This window comes from Odontesthes bonariensis, chromosome 21 (genome assembly GCF_027942865.1).
Source record: "Odontesthes bonariensis isolate fOdoBon6 chromosome 21, fOdoBon6.hap1, whole genome shotgun sequence".
Lineage (NCBI taxonomy): Eukaryota > Metazoa > Chordata > Actinopteri > Atheriniformes > Atherinopsidae > Odontesthes > Odontesthes bonariensis.
In genome coordinates this window covers 19,533,435-19,553,221 of record NC_134526.1, presented here as the reverse complement: position 1 = coordinate 19,553,221, position 19,787 = coordinate 19,533,435, and the positions used below count along the sequence as shown (strand labels likewise).

The following is a 19,787-nucleotide window of genomic DNA, read 5'->3' as shown; positions in this document are numbered from 1 at the left end:
TGAACTCTTGCACCTTGAAAAAATATTATAAAAATATGAAACCTATCAATTTCTTTTAATGAAACATCTTGATTTGATGTTTTTTTCTTATTAATCCAAAACATTTGTACATAAAATAACTATCAGTATCCCTGGCTTTACAAACTTGTTTTTTGTTGTTTGCTAAAACTGCACAAAGGTAAAGTTGGACACATATACTGTAGGTAAATATCCACAAGTGCTTCTTGTAAGGACAGAAAAATCAACATCTACACGAATACAATAATCAAATACACATTTCTTTAGATTGAATAGTTTCCTTAAAAATAAATGTGAATAAAATGTAGACAAAAAAATATAATGAAAGTGATATGTTTTGATGTCTTATATGTATAAGAATGAATGAATAAAGATGTGTGTATTCACTCTGTAGATAAACTAACTGAACAGACTTTCCTCAGCTCCAGTTGGACCAACACTGACGTGTCACATGCTTAATCAATTCTATGCAAATTCACAGACTTTTTTTGTAACTCAGATATAAAAGCTTCATAGCAGACTGTCAGTGGAGCTCATGTCAGGCCATTTTTAACAAAAGAAACCATGTTTGCTTTAACTCTACTGCTGCTTTTCTGGGCTGGATCCTGTGAGTTGTTTTGTCATTTTCATTGATTATTTCTTTGTTAACTTTATAATTTGTGACATACACCTTCAATCTTTTTTGTTTGTTTGTTTTTACTAGGTGTGAAGTGTGAACAGCTGACACAGCCAGCCTCTGTGACTGTGCAGCCAGGCCAGCGTCTGGCCATCAGCTGTCAGGTCTCTTATTCTCTGGGCTACAACACAGCTTGGATCAGACAGCCTGCAGGGAAAGGACTGGAGTGGATTGGGTTGAGAAATACTGGAGCTTCATACTACAAAGATTCACTGAAGAACAAGTTCAGTATCAACTTAGACTCTTCCAGCAACACAGTGACTCTAAATGGACAGAATGTGCAGCCTGAAGACTCTGCTGTGTATTACTGTGCGAGAGAGTCACAGTGACACAAAGCATCAGTGCACTTAAACAAAAACCTCAGAGGCCGAATGCTTGTTAAAAAATTCAAACAGACCATTAACATTCACCATAGAACCATTAAAGTGTGTGAATGTGAAATAAAATCAGTTACATGGTGAAATAATACAGAATACAATTAATCACATAAGAAAGGTAAAACGCAAATAAGACCAATAAAAGTTGAATGTAAGAGGTGATTTTTTTTTAGATTCTATTTTTTTGTTTTTTCATTAATTCTAATGGTTATACACCACCGCTGTAAATATATCATTAAATATTTGTATTTTTTCATCCTATTTCCATGTATCACTCATTTTTTCTATCTTTTCCCTCCTCTAATTAAATCAGGAGTGGGGTCCATTCCTTTCAGTCCACAATATGAAAATGCCAGGAGTGGCTTTCAGTTACTCACATGTGATTCTACCTTTACAATAAATGTGACTGGTATTAACTGGATTGACATTATGATGAATGCAAACTAACTAACAAATTTTGCAGCATCTGCATGGAATATCTAAGACGATTAATGCCAGGTGACTTTGCTGTGTGATTGATTGTGTCTTAAAGATTATGAAATTTCTAAAATCAAAATTTTATAATGACCTCCAGGTGGCAGTAAAATAGCGTAAGATAATATAAAGACAGAATGATGTAAATATGGAGACAAATGCAAACCACTGAGAGAACAGCTGTTGGTGTGGTTTGTGACTTCCTGCTTATTGCACCTGCCAATAACATGGTTTTATTACAATATTAGTGAATAATTCCAGTAAATATTTCCCAGTTATAACATAATATAGAAGGTGTTTAAGACAGCAGACAGTGTCAGCGGACACATCCAAAAAAGTCCTTGTGTGTGCAGTAACAAAAAGCTGTGAAGAGACATCATCACATTTTAAATGGATCTGAAGAAACTGTTCACTCACACATCCACTCATGAATGAACATCCTTAGGAGGAATGTTTTTGTCCAGACAATGATAATCTGAAATTACTCTCAAGCATTAGTTTGAGTTCCATTGTTTTTTTTTAGGGCAACATTTTGCTATTTAGTCATTTTCCAGACAAGTCGCTCACTGTGCTGAGATTTCGGGTCCTCCTGTCCTCTGAACCAAGTTATGATACGACTGAGAGAGACCCAAAAGCATGAAGACAACAAAAACGTCCCCAAAACTGACCTGCACATTATCAGGGTTCGGTGGTCATTATGCTAAGGTTTGGATCAGACAGGCTGCGGGAAAAGGACTGGAGAGGATTGCTTATGTCAGCAGTGGCAGCATGTTCTACCCTCAGTCTGTGAGAGGCCGCTTTACAGTGATACAGAAAAGAAGAAACACCTGACATGTCAAGTTAATGTCTTAATTAATTTTGCTTTTCACATTCATGGATCTTATTCTATGACATCAACCCATGGAGAGAAACAGTCTTCTTCTTTTTCTGCCCGATGTAGTTGAACAGACTGTAAAGCTACCAATTTATGCTTACTTTGCTGTAAATTCTGATTATTTTGCTTAAGTAAAAGAAGTCCACTGTTTTTTTATGGCCTGTCTGTATCTGATATGTAAAGTAAACTTCCTGACAGACCCCTATAAAGACTCAATGTCATGCTCAGTTCCAGCAGAAGAAGAGAAGCTCCCATCAGATCACCTTCAGCACCATCATGTTCTCTGTAGCTCTGCTGCTGCTGCTGGCTGCTGGATGCTGTGAGTCTCATTGAGGCAGAGACACTGACAGTATGATCACACCACACTGACTGTTCACTGTTAATATGGATTTAATGTTTTCCTCCACAGGTGTGAAGTGTGAACAGCTGACTCAACCAGCCTCTGTGACTGTACAGCCAGGCCAACGTCTGACCATCACCTGTCAGGTCTCTTATGCGATGAGCAGCTACCGAACACACTGGATCAGACAGCCTGCAGGGAAAGGACTGGAGTGGATCGGTGGAAAATATACTGGAGATTCAGTCTCATATATATCAGTTTCACTGAAGAACAAATTCAGTGTTGACTTAGATTCTTCCAGCAAAACGTTGACTCTAAATGGACAGAATCTGCAGCCTGAGGACACTGCTGTGTATTACTGTGCGAGAGAGTCACAGTAACACAAAGCATCAGCAGACCTGAACAAAAACCCTTCAGAGGCTGAGAACTTGTGACATGAAACCACCAGAGGAGGAGCCCTCTGACCACTAATGATTTTGTGCACTGTTCATTTTGTTCATATTGCAGAGATGAAAACATGAATACTTAATCAATATGTTTGATCAATATAGTAAAAAAGATGAATTGATAAATGAGGCACATTTTTAAAAATTTTAAAGCTGAAACTTACTTTTTTATTATTTGTGATAAGAGTCTAATTTACACCTGTTGTTTTGTTTCAACGTGATTATTTTTTTGTTTACCAAGAAGAAGTTGTGAGTGAGCTGAGGACAAACAAACTAAGGACATGCCTGCATACTGCAAACATCCTGAAACACAAGCATTATTAAAACATAAAGCATGATTTTAATTCAATAAATCATGTCACATATTTGTCTGAAAACTTGTCATGTTCATATGAAAAATCTACAGTGAGTAAGAGTCAGTGACAAACAAAGATGTCTTCTGACTACAAAAACTCCCCACATGCTGAACACACTTTCATTCGATTTTTCTTGCATGAAACTGATTATCTTTTTTAAAGTTAGACATCATGGGGATCAGTATTTCTGATTGTTAGTGAATTCATGACATCTTCTGATTATGAGAAAGTGTCTTCAAGTAGAAATTTGCTCATAATAGAAAAAAAAAAAGATTTTTGATGATATTAAGTTGAAAATACTGACATATTACAATAGTTTACAGTAATTCCATCTGTAATACATTGGTATAAAGTTGTGAACAGCATCTGATCATCACTTGGCAGTTCTCTTATTCGGTCACCAGCTACCACACAGCTTGGATCAGACAGTCTGAAGGAAAAGGACTAGAGTGGGTTGCCGTGAGTTAGATCAGATCTTCATACCCCAAAGATTCACTGACAGACCAGTTCACATTTTCTTAGACTCCTCCAGGAACACTGTGACTCTGGACAGAATAAGCAGCCTGTGTATTACTGTGCCGGAATCCCTCAATAACACAAACCATCGGTGGACCTGAACAAAGATGTCACAGAGAATGAACGCTTATTACAGAGCCGTATTCAACAGGGAAACAGACCATTAACAGTTTAATACATAGATAGAAAATCAATAAATTGCATGGAATAATTATATTGAACAGAAAAAAAATAAATCACACCATTCACCATACACTATATTTGTTACTATTTTAGGCAACATTTGGCAATGTTCCTTTTTCAGCGCACACTGTGATGATCTGTTGGTGTTCTCTTTCGCTTTATAAAGCTGAACTGAAACAAATGTCTTCTGCATCTCAAATCCAAGTTTTGATGCTACTCTGAGCGAACAGACAGCATAAAGTCAAATTAAATGATGACTTATCACCCCAAATATCCCGTTTGAACTTACACTCTTTGATTGCATCATATGCTCATTATACATCTGTAGATTCAAATCACAGAGAAGTGATAAACAAATTAAAATTTCCAGAAATGTTGGAATTGTGTGCATATGTTGGATGAGGAGTCAATGCAAAACTGATATCTGTAATACCGCAATAGCGTAAGTTCTTATTGGAGAGAGAGAGTTTTCTTGACAAACAAATTGATATCAAGTCAGTGTGACACAGCAGTCCATAATTGTTTTTATAACCTGTCTGTATCCGATATGCAAAGTGAACTTCCTGACATACTGCTATAAAGATATGTCAGGCTTCCAGTTATAGCAGAAGAAGAGAAGCTCCCATCAGATCACCTTCAGCACCAACATGTTCTCTGTAGCTCTGCTGCTGCTGCTGGCTGCTGGATGCTGTGAGTCTCACTGAGGCAGAGACACTGACAGTATGATCACACCATGCTGACTGTTCACTGTTAATATGGATTCAATATTTTCCTCCACAGGTGTGAAGTGTGAACAGCTGACTCAACCAGCCTCTGTGACTGTACAGCCAGGCCAACGTCTGACCATCACCTGTCAGGTCTCTTATGCGATGAGCACCTACCGAACACACTGGATCAGACAGCCTGCAGGAAAAGGACTGGAGTGGATCGGTGGAAAATATACTGGAGATTCAGTCTCACAAATGTCAGTTTCACTGAAGAACAAATTCAGTGTTGACTTAGATTCTTCCAGCAAAACGTTGACTCTAAATGGACAGAATGTGCAGCCTGAGGACACTGCTGTGTATTACTGTGCGAGAGAGTCACAGTAACACAAAGCATCAGCAGACCTGAACAAAAACCTCTCAGAGGCTGAGAACTTGTGACATGAAACCACCAGAGGAGGAGCCCTCTGACCACTAATGATTTTGTGCTCTGTTCATTTTGTTCATATTGCAGAGATGAAAACATGAATACTTAATCAATATGTTTGATCAATATAGTAAAAAAATAAAATGATAAATGAGGCACATTCGTAAAAATTTTAAAGCTGAAACTTACTTTTTTATTATTTGTGATAAGAGTCTAATTTACACCTGTTGTTTTGTTTCAACGTGATTATTTTTTTGTTTACCAAGAAGAAGTTGTGAGTGAGCTGAGGACAAACAAACTAAGGACATGCCTGCATACTGCAAACATCCTGAAACACAAGCCTTATTAAAACATAAAGCATGATTTTAATTCAATAAATCATGTCACATATTTGTCTGAAAACTTGTCATGTTCATATGAAAAATCTACTGTGAGTAAGAGTCAGTGACAAACAAAGATGTCTTCTGACAACAAAAACTCCCCACATGCTGAACACACTTTCATTCGATTTTTCTTGCATGAAACTGATTATCTTTTTTAAAGTTAGACATCATGGGGATCAGTATTTCTGATTGTTAGTGAATTCATGACATCTTATGAGAAAGTGTCTTCAAGTAGAAATTTGCTCATAATAGAAAAAAAAAAAGATTTTTGATGATATTAAGTTGAAAATACTGACATATTACAATAGTTTACAGTAATTCCATCTGTAATACATTGGTATAAAGTTGTGAACAGCATCTGATCATCACTTGGCAGTTCTCTTATTCGGTCACCAGCTACCACACAGCTTGGATCAGACAGTCTGAAGGAAAAGGACTAGAGTGGGTTGCCGTGAATTAGATCAGATCTTCATACCCCAAAGATTCACTAACAGACCAGTTTACATTATCTTAGACTCCTCCAGGAACACTGTGACTCTGGACAGAATAAGCAGCCTGTGTATTACTGTGCCGGAATCCCTCAATAACACAAACCATCGGTGGACCTGAACAAAGATGTCACAGAGAATGAACGCTTATTACAGAGCCGTATTCAACAGGGAAACAGACCATTAACAGTTTAATACATAGATAGAAAATCAATAAATTGCATGGAATAATTATATTGAACAGAAAAAATAAATCACACGATTCACCATACACTATATTTGTTACTATTTTAGGCAACATTTGGCAAAGTGTCCCTTTTTCAGCGCACACTGTGATGATCTGTTGGTGTTCTCTCTCGCTTTATAAAGCTGAACTAAAACAAGTGTCTTCTGCATCTCAAATCCAAGTTTTGATGCTACTGTGAGCGAACAGACAGCATAAAGTCAAATTAAATGATGACTTATCACCCCAAATATCCCGTTTGAACTTACACTCTTTGATTGCATCATATGCTCATTATACATCTATAGATTCAAATCACAGAGAAGTGATGAACAAATTAAAATTTCCAGAAATGTTGGAATTGTGTGCTTATGTTGGATGAGGAGTCAATGCAAAACTGATATCTGTAATATCGTAATAGCGTAATTTCTTATTGGAGAGAGAGAGTTTTCTTGACAAACAAATTGATATCAAGTCAGTGTGACACAGCAGTCCATAATTGTTTTTATAACAATCCATCATAATTGTCTGTATCCGATATGCAAAGCGAACTTCCTGACAGACCCCTATAAAGACTCAATGTCATGTTCAGTTACAGCAGAAGAAGGGAAGCTCCCATCAGATCACCTTCAACGCCAACATGTTCTCTGTAGCTCTGCTGCTGCTGCTGGCTGCTGGATGCTGTGAGTCTCACTGAGGCAGAGACACTGACAGTATGATCACACCACACTGGCTGTTCACTGTTAATACAGATTCAATATTTTCCTCCACAGGTGTGAAGTGTGAACAGCTGATTCAACCAGCCTCTGTGACTGTACAGCCAGGCCAACGTCTGACCATCACCTGTCAGGTCTCTTATTCTCTCAGCGCCTACCGAACTCACTGGATCAGACAGCCTGCAGGCAAAGGACTGGAGTGGATTTGTAGTGCACATATCGGATATGGCACATATTACAAGGATTCACTGAAGAACAAGTTCAACATTCATCAAGATCAATCTAGTCAAAGAGTGACTCTCAACGGGCAGAATATGCAGCCTGAAGACACTGCTGTGTATTACTGTGCCAGAGAGCGACACAGTAACACAAAGCATCAGCAGACCTGAACAAAAACCCCCTCAATGCCTGAACAAGTGAACTTGCATGAAACCACCACTCCAGAGTATGATTTCCAATTCATGATTTTATATTTATATATATATATATATATATAGATATATATATATATATATATATATATACATATATATATATACTGTACATTTCAGTGTTGCACGTCAAACAGATCAGGTCTTTAAAGTTAGACATCATGTGAATCTTTATTTTTCATCGTCAGTTCATGAGAATGTTTTGTTTTTGCTTATTTTAGAAAACAACTAAATGTTATTCATTTTGATGACATTAAGTTTAGAATGTTCATCTGTGATACTTTGGAATACAATTGTTATTTAGGAATGAAAATGATCATTTAAATTTTAAAAGAGTAAATGGATTTGACTCGAGTGTTTTCAACGACATGATTGCAACTCAGTTCTTTGATTTAAAATGTTCATGAGCAAAAATAATTAAGCATAGAGGCTCAACTTCTTTAGTTTACTTGTGTAATTTAAAAAGCAATATGTGTATGGAATATTTCTGTTGAAGTAAAATTATTCAAAACAGTCCAGACTGATGTACCATGTTACTGTGTATTTGGTCAACTAAAAACCAGTAAAGACCTTCACAAATTAATAAAATAACATGAATAAATAATACTTTTTCAGCAACAGACTGTTCTTAGTTCTGTGTTTCAGGAGAACCAGTTGGATTATTAGTGTGCAGATGTATACATTTTGTATTCTACAATAATGAATGATTAATTAATCCCACGATAGAAAAAACAAAAACATTTGAGTAAAGCACTGGAATGGATGGGGCGTGTATGCAAGTAGAACAGACTATTCCAGCAGTATGCAGAGTCGAATAGAAATCACCAGAGATAACAGCAACAGCATGGTGTATCTGAGGCTGCCCAACTTAAGACCAGAGGACTCTGCCGTGTATTACTGCGCAAAGCACACTGTGTTCAAAGCAGGTGGAGAGGCTTCACAAAAACCCCACAGAAAAAGTTTTTGCATTGACCTCATGGTGGCAGTGTAGACTAAGAGCTGGATGAAGCACACTGAGCAGTGTGTAATGAGCCCATGAAAGCAGATGTGAGAAAAATTTCACACTAAAATGTGTGGTGTGTGATGGTAGAGATGGTTCAGCAGTGACAAAAACAACAACCAGATCTGCACAAATGCCCCAAAAAAAACTTTTGGTCCACAACTGTAGCTCCTTTTTTTTCATAGATTTGAAATTTTGTGTAACAGCAACCCCAACTGTATGAGACACATATGGGTGACCACATCATTTGCTTAAACCCTTAAGGGCTGCATTTGTTTAAAAAAGGCAAATGCAGTTAAATAAGTGTGAATGAGTTCAAAATACATGAAAGTTCAAATACAACCAGTGCAACCACACCTCCATTTAACTCTACACTCTGGTGATTTTTATTATTATTATTTAGAAGATAGTTTTAATATAGACATCTCTTGTTTTTAACAATTACATTTGGCCTATTTGTCAGGCTGTGGTTATTGCTCGAGTTTCAGGATGTCACTGATAAGCTCCCTATAGTTTGTACGCTGAGTGTCCTTAGTTTTGTTGTCATCACTTAAATTTCCTAAAAAACTGCACATGGATTTTGCTAGACAGTTATGCTGAATGTAAAAAGACACAAACACATCCTGTAAACACCAAATAAATTGTTTTCAACACTCAGTACAGAGTTGGTTATGTTGTGCAGTTATTTGGCTTAAACAGTGTTTGCTGTGTATTATTGTCACAGAGCAACAGCTAACTGTGCTCAGCTGTTTATGTTCAGTGAGTTTAACTGAAACAGTTTTCTCCTGCAACTAAAAAAAAGCTGTTAGAGGAGTGTGAAGTGAACAAAAACTGTAAGATTTTGATTCATCACTCAATGCAGCCCATTTAGTGATCATGTTGTCATTTTATTATTTGTCAATGCATAGATTCAATATACATTTACAGACTTCACAAATCAGCGATGTACATGTTAAAGCTTCCAGATATGTTTGAATTGTGCTGTGTTTTTCTTTGAGGAGGAGGAGTCAATGCAAAACTGACCTCTTTAATATCTTCTCATCTGTTACAGAGCAGAGGTTGAGACTCAATCTGACATTCAAGCTGCCAGCAGATTAAAGACTTAAAATGATCAGACCTGTTTATTTAGCCGTTTTCCTGTTTCTAATTTACGCCTTGACTGGTAAGGGATTTTGTGGACAAGCAAATTGACATTAGATCAGTGTGACTGTACTACTGAGACAGTGACGAAGAAGAGAGGAAACACTGTACAAAAACCTAACGTGTCAAATCATGTCAACATTTGCTTTCAAGCTTTTTTAAATTCACAAAATACTGAGTATTCTCAGCACATTCAGATTAACATGATCTAATTAACCTGTCAAAAAAGAGGTATTTGTGTTCATTCATATGTAGTTGCAGCAGTCTGTGGAAAGAAACGTTCTTTGCTTGATTTTTTTTTGACAAAACAATTCATTCCTTTTTTAAATCCTTCGGTCCATGTCTTGTATACAAATCTAACTTCTTGAAAATCTGATATCAAGACCTGATATCAAGAGAAGCTCCCATCGGATCACCTTCAACACCAACATGTTCTCTGTAGCTCTGCTGCGGCTGCCGGCTTTTCTTGAATTCGGGCACTCTGAGATCAGCTGCTCTTGGTCATTCCGGGAACGAGGCTGAAGCTCAGGGGGCATCAGGCTTTCTCGGTTGGAGCCACAAAACTGTGGAATGGTTTACCGATTCATATGAGGCAGACCTCTTCTCTACCTTTAAATCTTCTAAACCTTTAAAGACACATCAGTTTCCCTGGCATTCAACACAGCACGTGTTGTGCTTGTATTTTCCACCTGTGAGGTTGTGTTTGCTCCATGTGTTTTATGTCTTCTGTGTCTTTCATTTATTTATTGATAATTGTTTTATGAACAAACTGGATCTTGGATCTTGCATTTTAACATGATACGCTAGTTGACAATTCTGCTGTTTTTATCTATCTGCTGGGCAGGTGAGAAAATATGTCTCTTGGATGTAAATCAATGATTTAAAGGAACTTCAGCCCACCATCTATTTGATTTCATATAGTATCATCAAATATGAAATCAACCATCAATTTGCCTTATAAGGAGGTGAATCGTGTGTTTCTCTGTGTTAATATGTCTGTTTACATCTCTTTGTGCGAATTAGACAAATATTGTGGAGCTTTGGTAAATGGGTCCCATTGAAAATCCAGTTTTCTTCTTTATCTGGAGAGCGTGTGCGTTTCAGGGTTACTCCTCATTTCTGTGCTATTATTTTTATTGATTCTCATGCTTTCAGATTTTGGCTTTCCTGTCTAATGGGAATCTTTTGGTTTTTATTCAAGACAAGTAAACATAAAACAAAACAGCTCATACTTTGATGAACTTATTTTGCATCATCTTATTTTAGCTAAGGATTGTTTTTCTCAAATGATGTTCTTGTATTTGAAAACTCAGGAATACTTACCTCTTTAAGGATTTTTCATCAGTGGGGAGGACGCAGTTGCAGCTTTCATCAAAATAACGCTCTAAAGAATAAGTTCAGCTACAGCAGAGACATGTCTGCAGGAACAGTGACAATAACAGGACAGAATCTGCAGCCTGAGGACACAGCTGTTTATTACTGTGTGCGTGTTAGATCCACAGTGATACAAACCACCAACTGACCTTCACAAATACCCAGTAACCAAGACTGGAACACACATTTGTTATCTACAGTTACTTTGACAGAAAGTAATAGACTAAATATAATTTTTATCCTGAAACGTACATCAGTATAAAAACACTACTATAAAAGAGAAGTAAATTTTTCTCAAAAGTGAAATTCTTGCTCCTGATGCTTCACAAACAGTACAGCAGGCCCAGATTTCTGACAGTCATCTTAACTAAAGTCATTTAAATAAAAATGGTAATTTGAGAGCGATTTAAGTCAGTGTTGGGCATGGAAACCACAAAATGGATGAAGCAGAAAGTCGAAGCAGCTGCTGTTTATTCTTGTGCTGGAAGGTAGATTTAACTTGCATCAAAAACTCTCCTTGCCAACATGGATGATGTATTTCCCGGGACATTTGAGCAGCAATAAGCCTCGACTGACTTGTGACTAACTAGTTAAAACCTGAAAGTGATCAGCAGGTTGTTTTAATGCTTAAATAATGACATTTGTCTTTGTACTATAATTATGTCAACTGATGCAGGGTTAAAGAGATGAGAATATCAGTTTTGGTGGTTGATATGATTTTAATATTTGCATTTAAACCAAAAAGCATTCATTTAATGCTGCCCACCCTCACTCCCCGGGGAGTTGATGCAAAACTTTGAAACCCTCCAACTCTTTTTAGTTCCCAGCAGAGAAGATGACACAGAACAGACACATTGTTTAACATGATGGGCTGCAGGACAGGACTGCTGCTGCTTTTAGCTCTCTACTGTTCAGGTGAAGATTTCTCGGTCCTCTTTTTGACATAGTTTTTAAATCTCACCCAGCTAAATTGTCATGACTTTTGAATGTCTTTTCAGGCACTGATGGCCAGACGCTGACAGAGTCTGAACCAGCGGTTAAAAGACCTGGGGAATCTCACACACTGACCTGTACAGTCTCTGGATTCACTCTCAGCAGCAACTACATGGCCTGGATCAGACAGGCTCCTGGTAAAGGACTGGAGTGGATTGCGTGGCATGATAGCGGCAGTGGTAGCAGGAGATTCTACTCGCAGTCAGTTCAGGGCCGGTTTACTATCTCCAGAGACGATGGGAAACAACAGCTGATTCTGCAGATGAACAGTCTGAAAACTGAAGATTCTGCTGTTTATTATTGTGCTCGAGAGCCACAGTGACTGAAGTTGTGTCAGCAGCTGTACAAAATCCTACTGTAGTTCTCTCTTGGATTGATATAACTTATTAATGAGACGCGCTTCTATTTTATCACTATATTCTCTACCTTGTGAAAATAATAATTTTGTTATATATCATATTCTGCCTTTTTTGCTGTAATACCTTAATTGGTTTGTGGCTTGTTTTACAAATGTATCTAAAAAAAACCTGGCCAAGTGTGTGCATTCTTTGAGAAGCTTAAAGTGATCTATTTTTATCTAAGCATTAAATCTCTTGATATGTCACACATAAAAAGAAAAAAAACAGAGCATACATTTTAATTGCTGACACAAAACTATTACTATAATTACCAGACATTTCTACATATTTCCATGTATTAAGAACTACATCTATAATCCATTCGGTATCTCAAGTACATCACAATATCAGTGATTAGAATTTATTTTTCAAAATTATTACAGATCATTAATGTGAACTGAATAACACTTCAACACTGGGCTTAGAATAAAAATGTGTTTCATATGTCCACCCAATACTTAAATTCGCTCCACATTAACAAAAGCAAATGTAACAATATTTTCCATGCAAGAAATTGAGTTTATTTGTGTGAAAATGAATTTTTAGAAACTATAATCACTTAGTCACATATTACTAGAAACAACAAAATATTATACAAAGGTAATTTGAGTTAACTGATTTAGTTTAAATAAAGTCATGAGAAAAGACTTTGCTTCATGAAATGATAAATAGTTTCCATGAAAACGATCACCTAGAAATGAATTCTGGAATAACAAACAATTCAGTGAGGAGACGATCAAAACATGCCATAATTGTATATATTTGTATATATGTTTATATAATTGTATATATAAATAAAAAAGAGATAAGGAAGAGATTCAATGGTAGTTTTCACTGTTGAACTAGAGTGACAGTAATGCTGTAAATAATTTTTTTATTGGCTCTAGTTGGACCAACCCTGATGCTTTTTAATTTCATTAGATAATTAAATCTAATGAAATATCTTTTTTCAGATAATACACTGTATCTTAGTAATAAGTTGTATGTGAAAGTCAAACAATCTGAGCTAGTGTTTTCTGTGTTATGCCATTGTTTTTTCCAATTTTTCATGATTTTACCATAACAAGAAATCCCAATAATATATCCTAACAAAATATGTATTCTACTATTGACCCTGAGCAATTTGATAAAAAAATTAAACAATTCTAGAGATTTCTTCTTGGTGATGACATTAAAGAGTTAACTGGAGTCAGGAGAAATTGATTTAATTATTTAAAGTAACTTATTTTGTGAAGAACTGACACAGCACTGTGACTATGCAGTAAGGTAAAAGCCTGAACATCAGCGGTCAGGCCTTTTTATCATCTTACCAGCAGTGGTGGACAGAGTACTCAACTCCAGTACTTGAGTCAAAGTATTGATACTCATGGTCAAATCTTACTCAACGACAAGTAAAAGTTGCCTGGTCAAAATTCTACTCAAGTTAAAGTACTGAAGTACTTACTTTATAAAATACTCAAGTATTCAAAAGTACAAAGTACATTTTCTAATATCAGTACATTTCTGTATTGGTTTCTGAGTGCTTTTACAGAACCATGTAACTCTCTGAAACCACCTGATGATGTTCTACAAAAAGTCTGTGCCACCTGTAAAAACTTCAGCATAAAAATGCAATTAAAAAAAAAGGACAGCTACTTTCATTAAACAAAATATTCAAAACATCCCCACCCCAAAAACAGGAGAGCCTTTTTTTTCTCCCCACACATTCACTATAGAAGTTTACTGTTGAGTCCATTACCGCGAAGAAACCACAACTCTGCTTTGATGAAGATCTTCAGTTCACAAAACACTCTCGTAGTCTCGGCAGAAACAGCCTTGCAGCCAAATCCAGTTTTCTGCTAAGACTCCAGATCTTTTTACACCACTTTAGGAAAGAAAAACAGCAACAGTGGATTACAAAGCCTAAAAGAAACGAGTAACAACAAGCTTCCTAGAAATGTAGTGGAGTCAAAAGTACAATATTTGTCTTTGAAATGTGGTGGAGTGAAAGTCATAAGTTTCCAAAAAAATAAATACTCAAGTAAAGTACAGATACTCAAAAAATGTACTTAAGTACAGTACTGAAGTAAATATACTCTGTTACTGTCCACCACTGCTTACCAGATACTGCACTGGTTGGATCCGACAGCCTACAGGGAAAGGACTGGAGTGAATTGGAAGTAGAATTGGTGGAACTTCATTCTACAAAGTCTTACTTAAGAACAGGTTCAGTATTGATGTAGCCTATTCCAGCTACACAGTGACTCTAAATAAGTATGTCAGTCTGTGAAAGTTTATTCATTTAACACCGTTCACAGGTGCTTCACAGAAAAAGTAAATGGAAAGAATATGCAGCCTGAAGAAACGGCAGCGTATTACTGTGTGAGATATCAAATAAAAACAGACTCAACAACACTAAATCATAGTCTTTAACCATATTAATTCCAGTTAACTTTTAAACTATGTACACACAATTATAAATGTAATTTGTAATTATAGACGCTCTTTACAGTAACCTAAAAGGCTTCTCTGTGATAACTTGTGAGAAGGGAACTTTACATTCATAGTGTTATTTGAATCTAGTTATGTATTCAGCAATATGCAAATGGAGCCAGTGATAAGAAGTTAAGTGTGTGTCTGTGTCAGAGGAGCTTCAGTCAGTTCAGCTTCAGCATCAACCATGTTCTCTTTAACTCTGATACTGCTGCTGGCAGCTGGATCCTGTGAGGAGCTTTCAGTGGATTCACACTAATAATCACATCAGAAACACTGAATATTCAGATGAATGATAGATAATGTTGATTTGTGTTTCCACAGGTGTCCACAGTATTGATCTCATCCAGCCAGAATCAAAGGTTGTGCAGCCTGGACAGTCTTTGATCATCATTTGTCGGGTCTCTGGTTATTCTTTGACTCCTAACAGCTACGCAACAGGTTGGATCAGACAGCGTGAAGGAAAAGCACTGCAGTGGATTTTTCATCGGTGGGGTGGAGGTGGCTTTTCTCAAAATAATGCTCTGAAGAATAAGTTCAGCTACAGCAGAGACACTGCAGGAACAGTGACAATAACAGGACAGAATCTGCAGCCTGAGGACACAGCTGTTTATTACTGTGTGCGTCGCCCCACAGTGTTACAAACCACCAACAGACCTGTACAAATACCCAGCAACAAGCTAAATTTACCCATAAAAGTAATGTGTATAGCCAGTTACTTCCTGACAAAGAAATTGCAGAAATAAGTGATTAAAATACATTCTATACTCTAAATTGGTTTAAAAAATAGGTTTTGGTTAATATTTTTGCAGTGGTGATGAAAACTATGATGTTTAAAGGCTAAAGTGAAATTTTAAAAGTGTCTTACAGTTACATGTTGTCTGAAAAACTTCCAAGATTCATAAACTTCCAAGATTCAGAGCCATTATTTATCAAATGTAATAAAATGTGCTTTAAAAAGCGTTTTGTTGTTGTGCTGAAAAAAAAAGGTTGAATAAAGATTGATAATCACAAAGGTTTAAGTCAGTAGAAAAGCATTTGATATTGATTTGAAAGGGAGAATGTCTGAATTAAAATTTCAATGTGAATAGTGGCCTTTTGTCTTCTTTTTTGTTGATGATGTTTTTTTTTCTGCTTGTGGAAACATTTGGCTCACAACCAAGGCAGCCTTTCTTCTTTCAATAACCCTCAGTTCTATAAATGAAATACTCACTCTCCTGCTTGTAAAAAAGATTTCAAATCTAATCAGTATGTTCTGACCAGGATCGCCACATGTAGTAACCGAAACAGGTTTTTTTCAAAGAGCAACACAATTCTTTCAGTCACAAGTTTCTCTGACGGTAAACACTGTGTAACAATCAGAGATTCATGTTTTGTTGCTCTGATTCTTTGCTTTCATGATCACCACTCCCTCACACCACCTTCGCAGCTTGCTGTACACACATGCAGAACGACTAGCAAGCAAGAACTCAGGGGAAAATGTGACAAAAAGCTAAAAAATAAAGCTTTCTCAAAATGTACTTGACCTGATCCTTCTACAGCATCACTGAGTGACAAACTCTTGAACTCAGATTCCAGGGACTGTCTTGTACTGAGCAACAAATGTAAAATGTCATCCTCTGTTCTTTAACTGTATCAAACAGCAGTAACATCACACAGCAGAAGCAGAAGAATCAAAGCATTCCAACCTTAAAGAAATCCTTTAAAATAAAGAAGAATACTGTATGTCTTGGCCGATAGAAAAGAAACAAGGCAAAACAGGTTTACCAAACCAGAGGTGAAAGGTCGATACTCTTCTTTCAGTCAATGTGAGGTGGGGCCAATGCAAAACTTAAATGTCTTCCATCTCTACTTATGTGGCTGGAGAGAGGATGACAGAACAGTGACAGACTCACAGTTCAACATGGCGGGTTACAGGACATGGCTGCTGCTTTTAACTCTCTGCTGGGCAGGTGATGATTGTCACTGATCTGATTCATTTTCATTCAAGCTACCAGCTTAAAGAAAATGATTTTGTTCCCATTATATTTACAGGTGTTGATGGTCAGACGCTGACACAATCTGAACCAGTGGTTAAAAAACCAGGAGAATCCCACAAGTTGACCTGCACAACCTCTGGACTGTCATTTAGCAGCTACTGGATGGGCTGGATCAGACAGGCTCCTGGAAAAGGACTGGAATGGATCGCTGCTGAGACTGGTGGCACCAACTACTACTCTCAGTCAGTCCAAGGAAGGTTTACTGCCTCCAGAGACAATGGCAGAGAGCAGCTGTTTCTGCAGATGAGCAGTCTGAAGACTGAAGATTCTGCTGTTTATTATTGTGCCCGAGACCCACAGTGACTGCAGCTGGCTGAGTAGCTGTACAAAATCCTGAAGTACAACAAATCCCTCACATGAAAAACTTTAATGTAATTTTAAAGTAAATTTTTCCTGCAAAAACAGTCGGGTCAAAGTTTTAAGCTACAGAAAATGCTTTATACTTTATTTCTTTTTGTGTCAGAGGCTGAGAAATAAAAAAAAAAAGCTTTTGTGAAAACCGACAAATGTGTCAAGTTTATATCTTTACGGGTTATGGTCGTATTGGTCTCAATGAGCTAAAAAGCAGGTTTCTTATCTCAGACACCAGACACCAAAGTGGCTCTTAGCTGACAGAATTAATGTTGCAATTAAGTGATTTAAAGCACTTCACCGCTGATATCATGACACCTCAACGTCATGCAACACTTAAAACACTTTAAGTCTTTAACAATTGCTAGTTCAATCAGTAAAACTAGTCAGTTTCTGTCATAAGGAGAAAAAAAATGTTGGTATGTCAGTGAGACGACATCAGCCCAGCTTCAACATGAGCTCTGTTCTCTGTAGCTCTGACTGATCTGCTGCTGGTTTTTCAGGATCAAAAAGTAAACTTAATGACAGAAAAATGCTTTAACTTTTTTTCAGTGTGTATGGTTGTTTGCCTAATTTGTCTCTGTGATGAATAAACCTATAATTCTGTGTAGTTTGTTCGTTTTTTTTCTCTCTTTTTTATAACTCAGTTTAGTCACTGAGGTTTTAGTTACTTCTGAGTTACACTTTTGGTGAAAAAGTATTTTCTTACAATTAGTTATTTTCTCATGTTCTAACAAAGTTACACTAAACATTTCTGTATAATATAAATTTAGATGCCATCTGTCTATCTTTTGAAAACACACATTTTCAACTCATCTTATTAATAAGTTTGGGGATGCTTTGATATATTTATGACAAAATACTATTTAAGATGGTTGGCTTTTTTGTCTCCTTTGCACTCAACTTGAATAACAATCACATGCAAATTCAGAGGTGTTCCTTGTCATACAGATTTAAAGACTGCACTTGGAGTCGACGTGACGGAGTGTCAGAATCTCATCATTTGAGCTGCTTCAACACACATCATGTTTTCTGCTGCTCTGCTGCTGCTGTTGGCAGCTGGATCCTGTAAGTCTCTCAGAATTTTCTCACAGTCGACAGTTCTTTTCCAGTGTTGGTAAATTGTGATCAAATGTGTTCATCTTTTTACAGGTGTAAAGTGTGAACAGCTGACACAGCCAGCCTCTGTGACTGTGCAGCCAGGTCAGCAGCTGACCATCACCTGTCAGGTCTCTTATTCTGTGAGCAGCTACTACACAGCTTGGATCAGACAGCCTGCAGGGAAAGGGCTGGAGTGGATTGGGATGGCAGCAACTGGATATACAACATACTACAAAGATTCCCTGAAAACTAAGTTCAGCATTTCCACAGACTCCTCCAGCAACACAGTGACTCTAAATGGACAGAATATGCAGCCTGAAGACACTGCTGTGTATTACTGTGCCAGAGACCCACAGTAACACAAAGCATCAGCAGACCTGAACAAAAACCCATCAGTGTGCGAACTATTGTGACACAAAGACACCAGAGGAGGAGCTCTGACACCATAAATGTTAGTAAGATAGGTGATAGTTATCTATCCTCTCCCCACAAATGAAAATGATATCATATCAACACATATTTATAACACGGTCAGTCAAAGGATATCTAGCGAATCCAGAGTGAGACGAGCAATGAAGCAAGCATCACTGGGAACACAGGAAGGCAGAGTAAATACACAAAGGAAGGTTTTAAACATGAAGCACAGAAGTGGGCTGAATTACCACTGTAGTAGTGAGACAATCTGACAAAGACTTTTCGCTCCAGCAGATCTTTAAGAAGGCGTCTTGATGAGGACAGGTGGGACAGCAGGAGCTGAACCAGGCTTCCTGGAAAACCTGCTCAACCCCGCCTAAGACACAGAAACCAAACAAGCACCACAGCCAAGCATGATCGTGACACTTTTCAGTTTGGTACTTCACTCTCACTTGTAAATCATTATGGATTGTATTCATTTACATGTTTAGGTATAGGTGTTAAAAACACTGAACATGGTCTGGGGTAGAAGAATATACATGGAAAGGGTTAGCATGCTTTTAATAATCACACATCCCTTTGATGGTAATGTCAGTTGGACACGTGGACAAAAGCACCTTTTACTTTTTTTTTGTGATACCGAGCTTATTCCAGTTCTTCTGTATGTCTGTGGCTTCAAACTCAAATGAAAACTAACATATTTAAACTAATACAGTCACCAGCTTAAACAAACCGAAATATCTTGCATTTGTTTTAATGCTGCGTCCCTACAATTTGTCTTTAAAAGATATAATGAGGCAGATGAAGCTGACTGGAAGCCAGTTCTCACGTCGGTCAATTTTAGACAACATCTAACCCCTCTATACAGCAGCT

The 19,787-nt window shown here is 37.2% G+C and overlaps 1 gene segment (V, D, J or C); it reads left to right on the top strand.

Moving 5' to 3' along the window:
- The first annotated feature begins 18,424 nt into the window (after nt 1-18,424).
- Nucleotides 18,425-18,859, top strand: LOC142371920 (Ig heavy chain V region 5A-like). The segment is given in 2 exon segments: nt 18,425-18,467; nt 18,552-18,859. Coding segments are annotated over 2 exon segments (351 nt in total).
- The last annotated feature ends 928 nt before the right edge of the window (nt 18,860-19,787 follow it).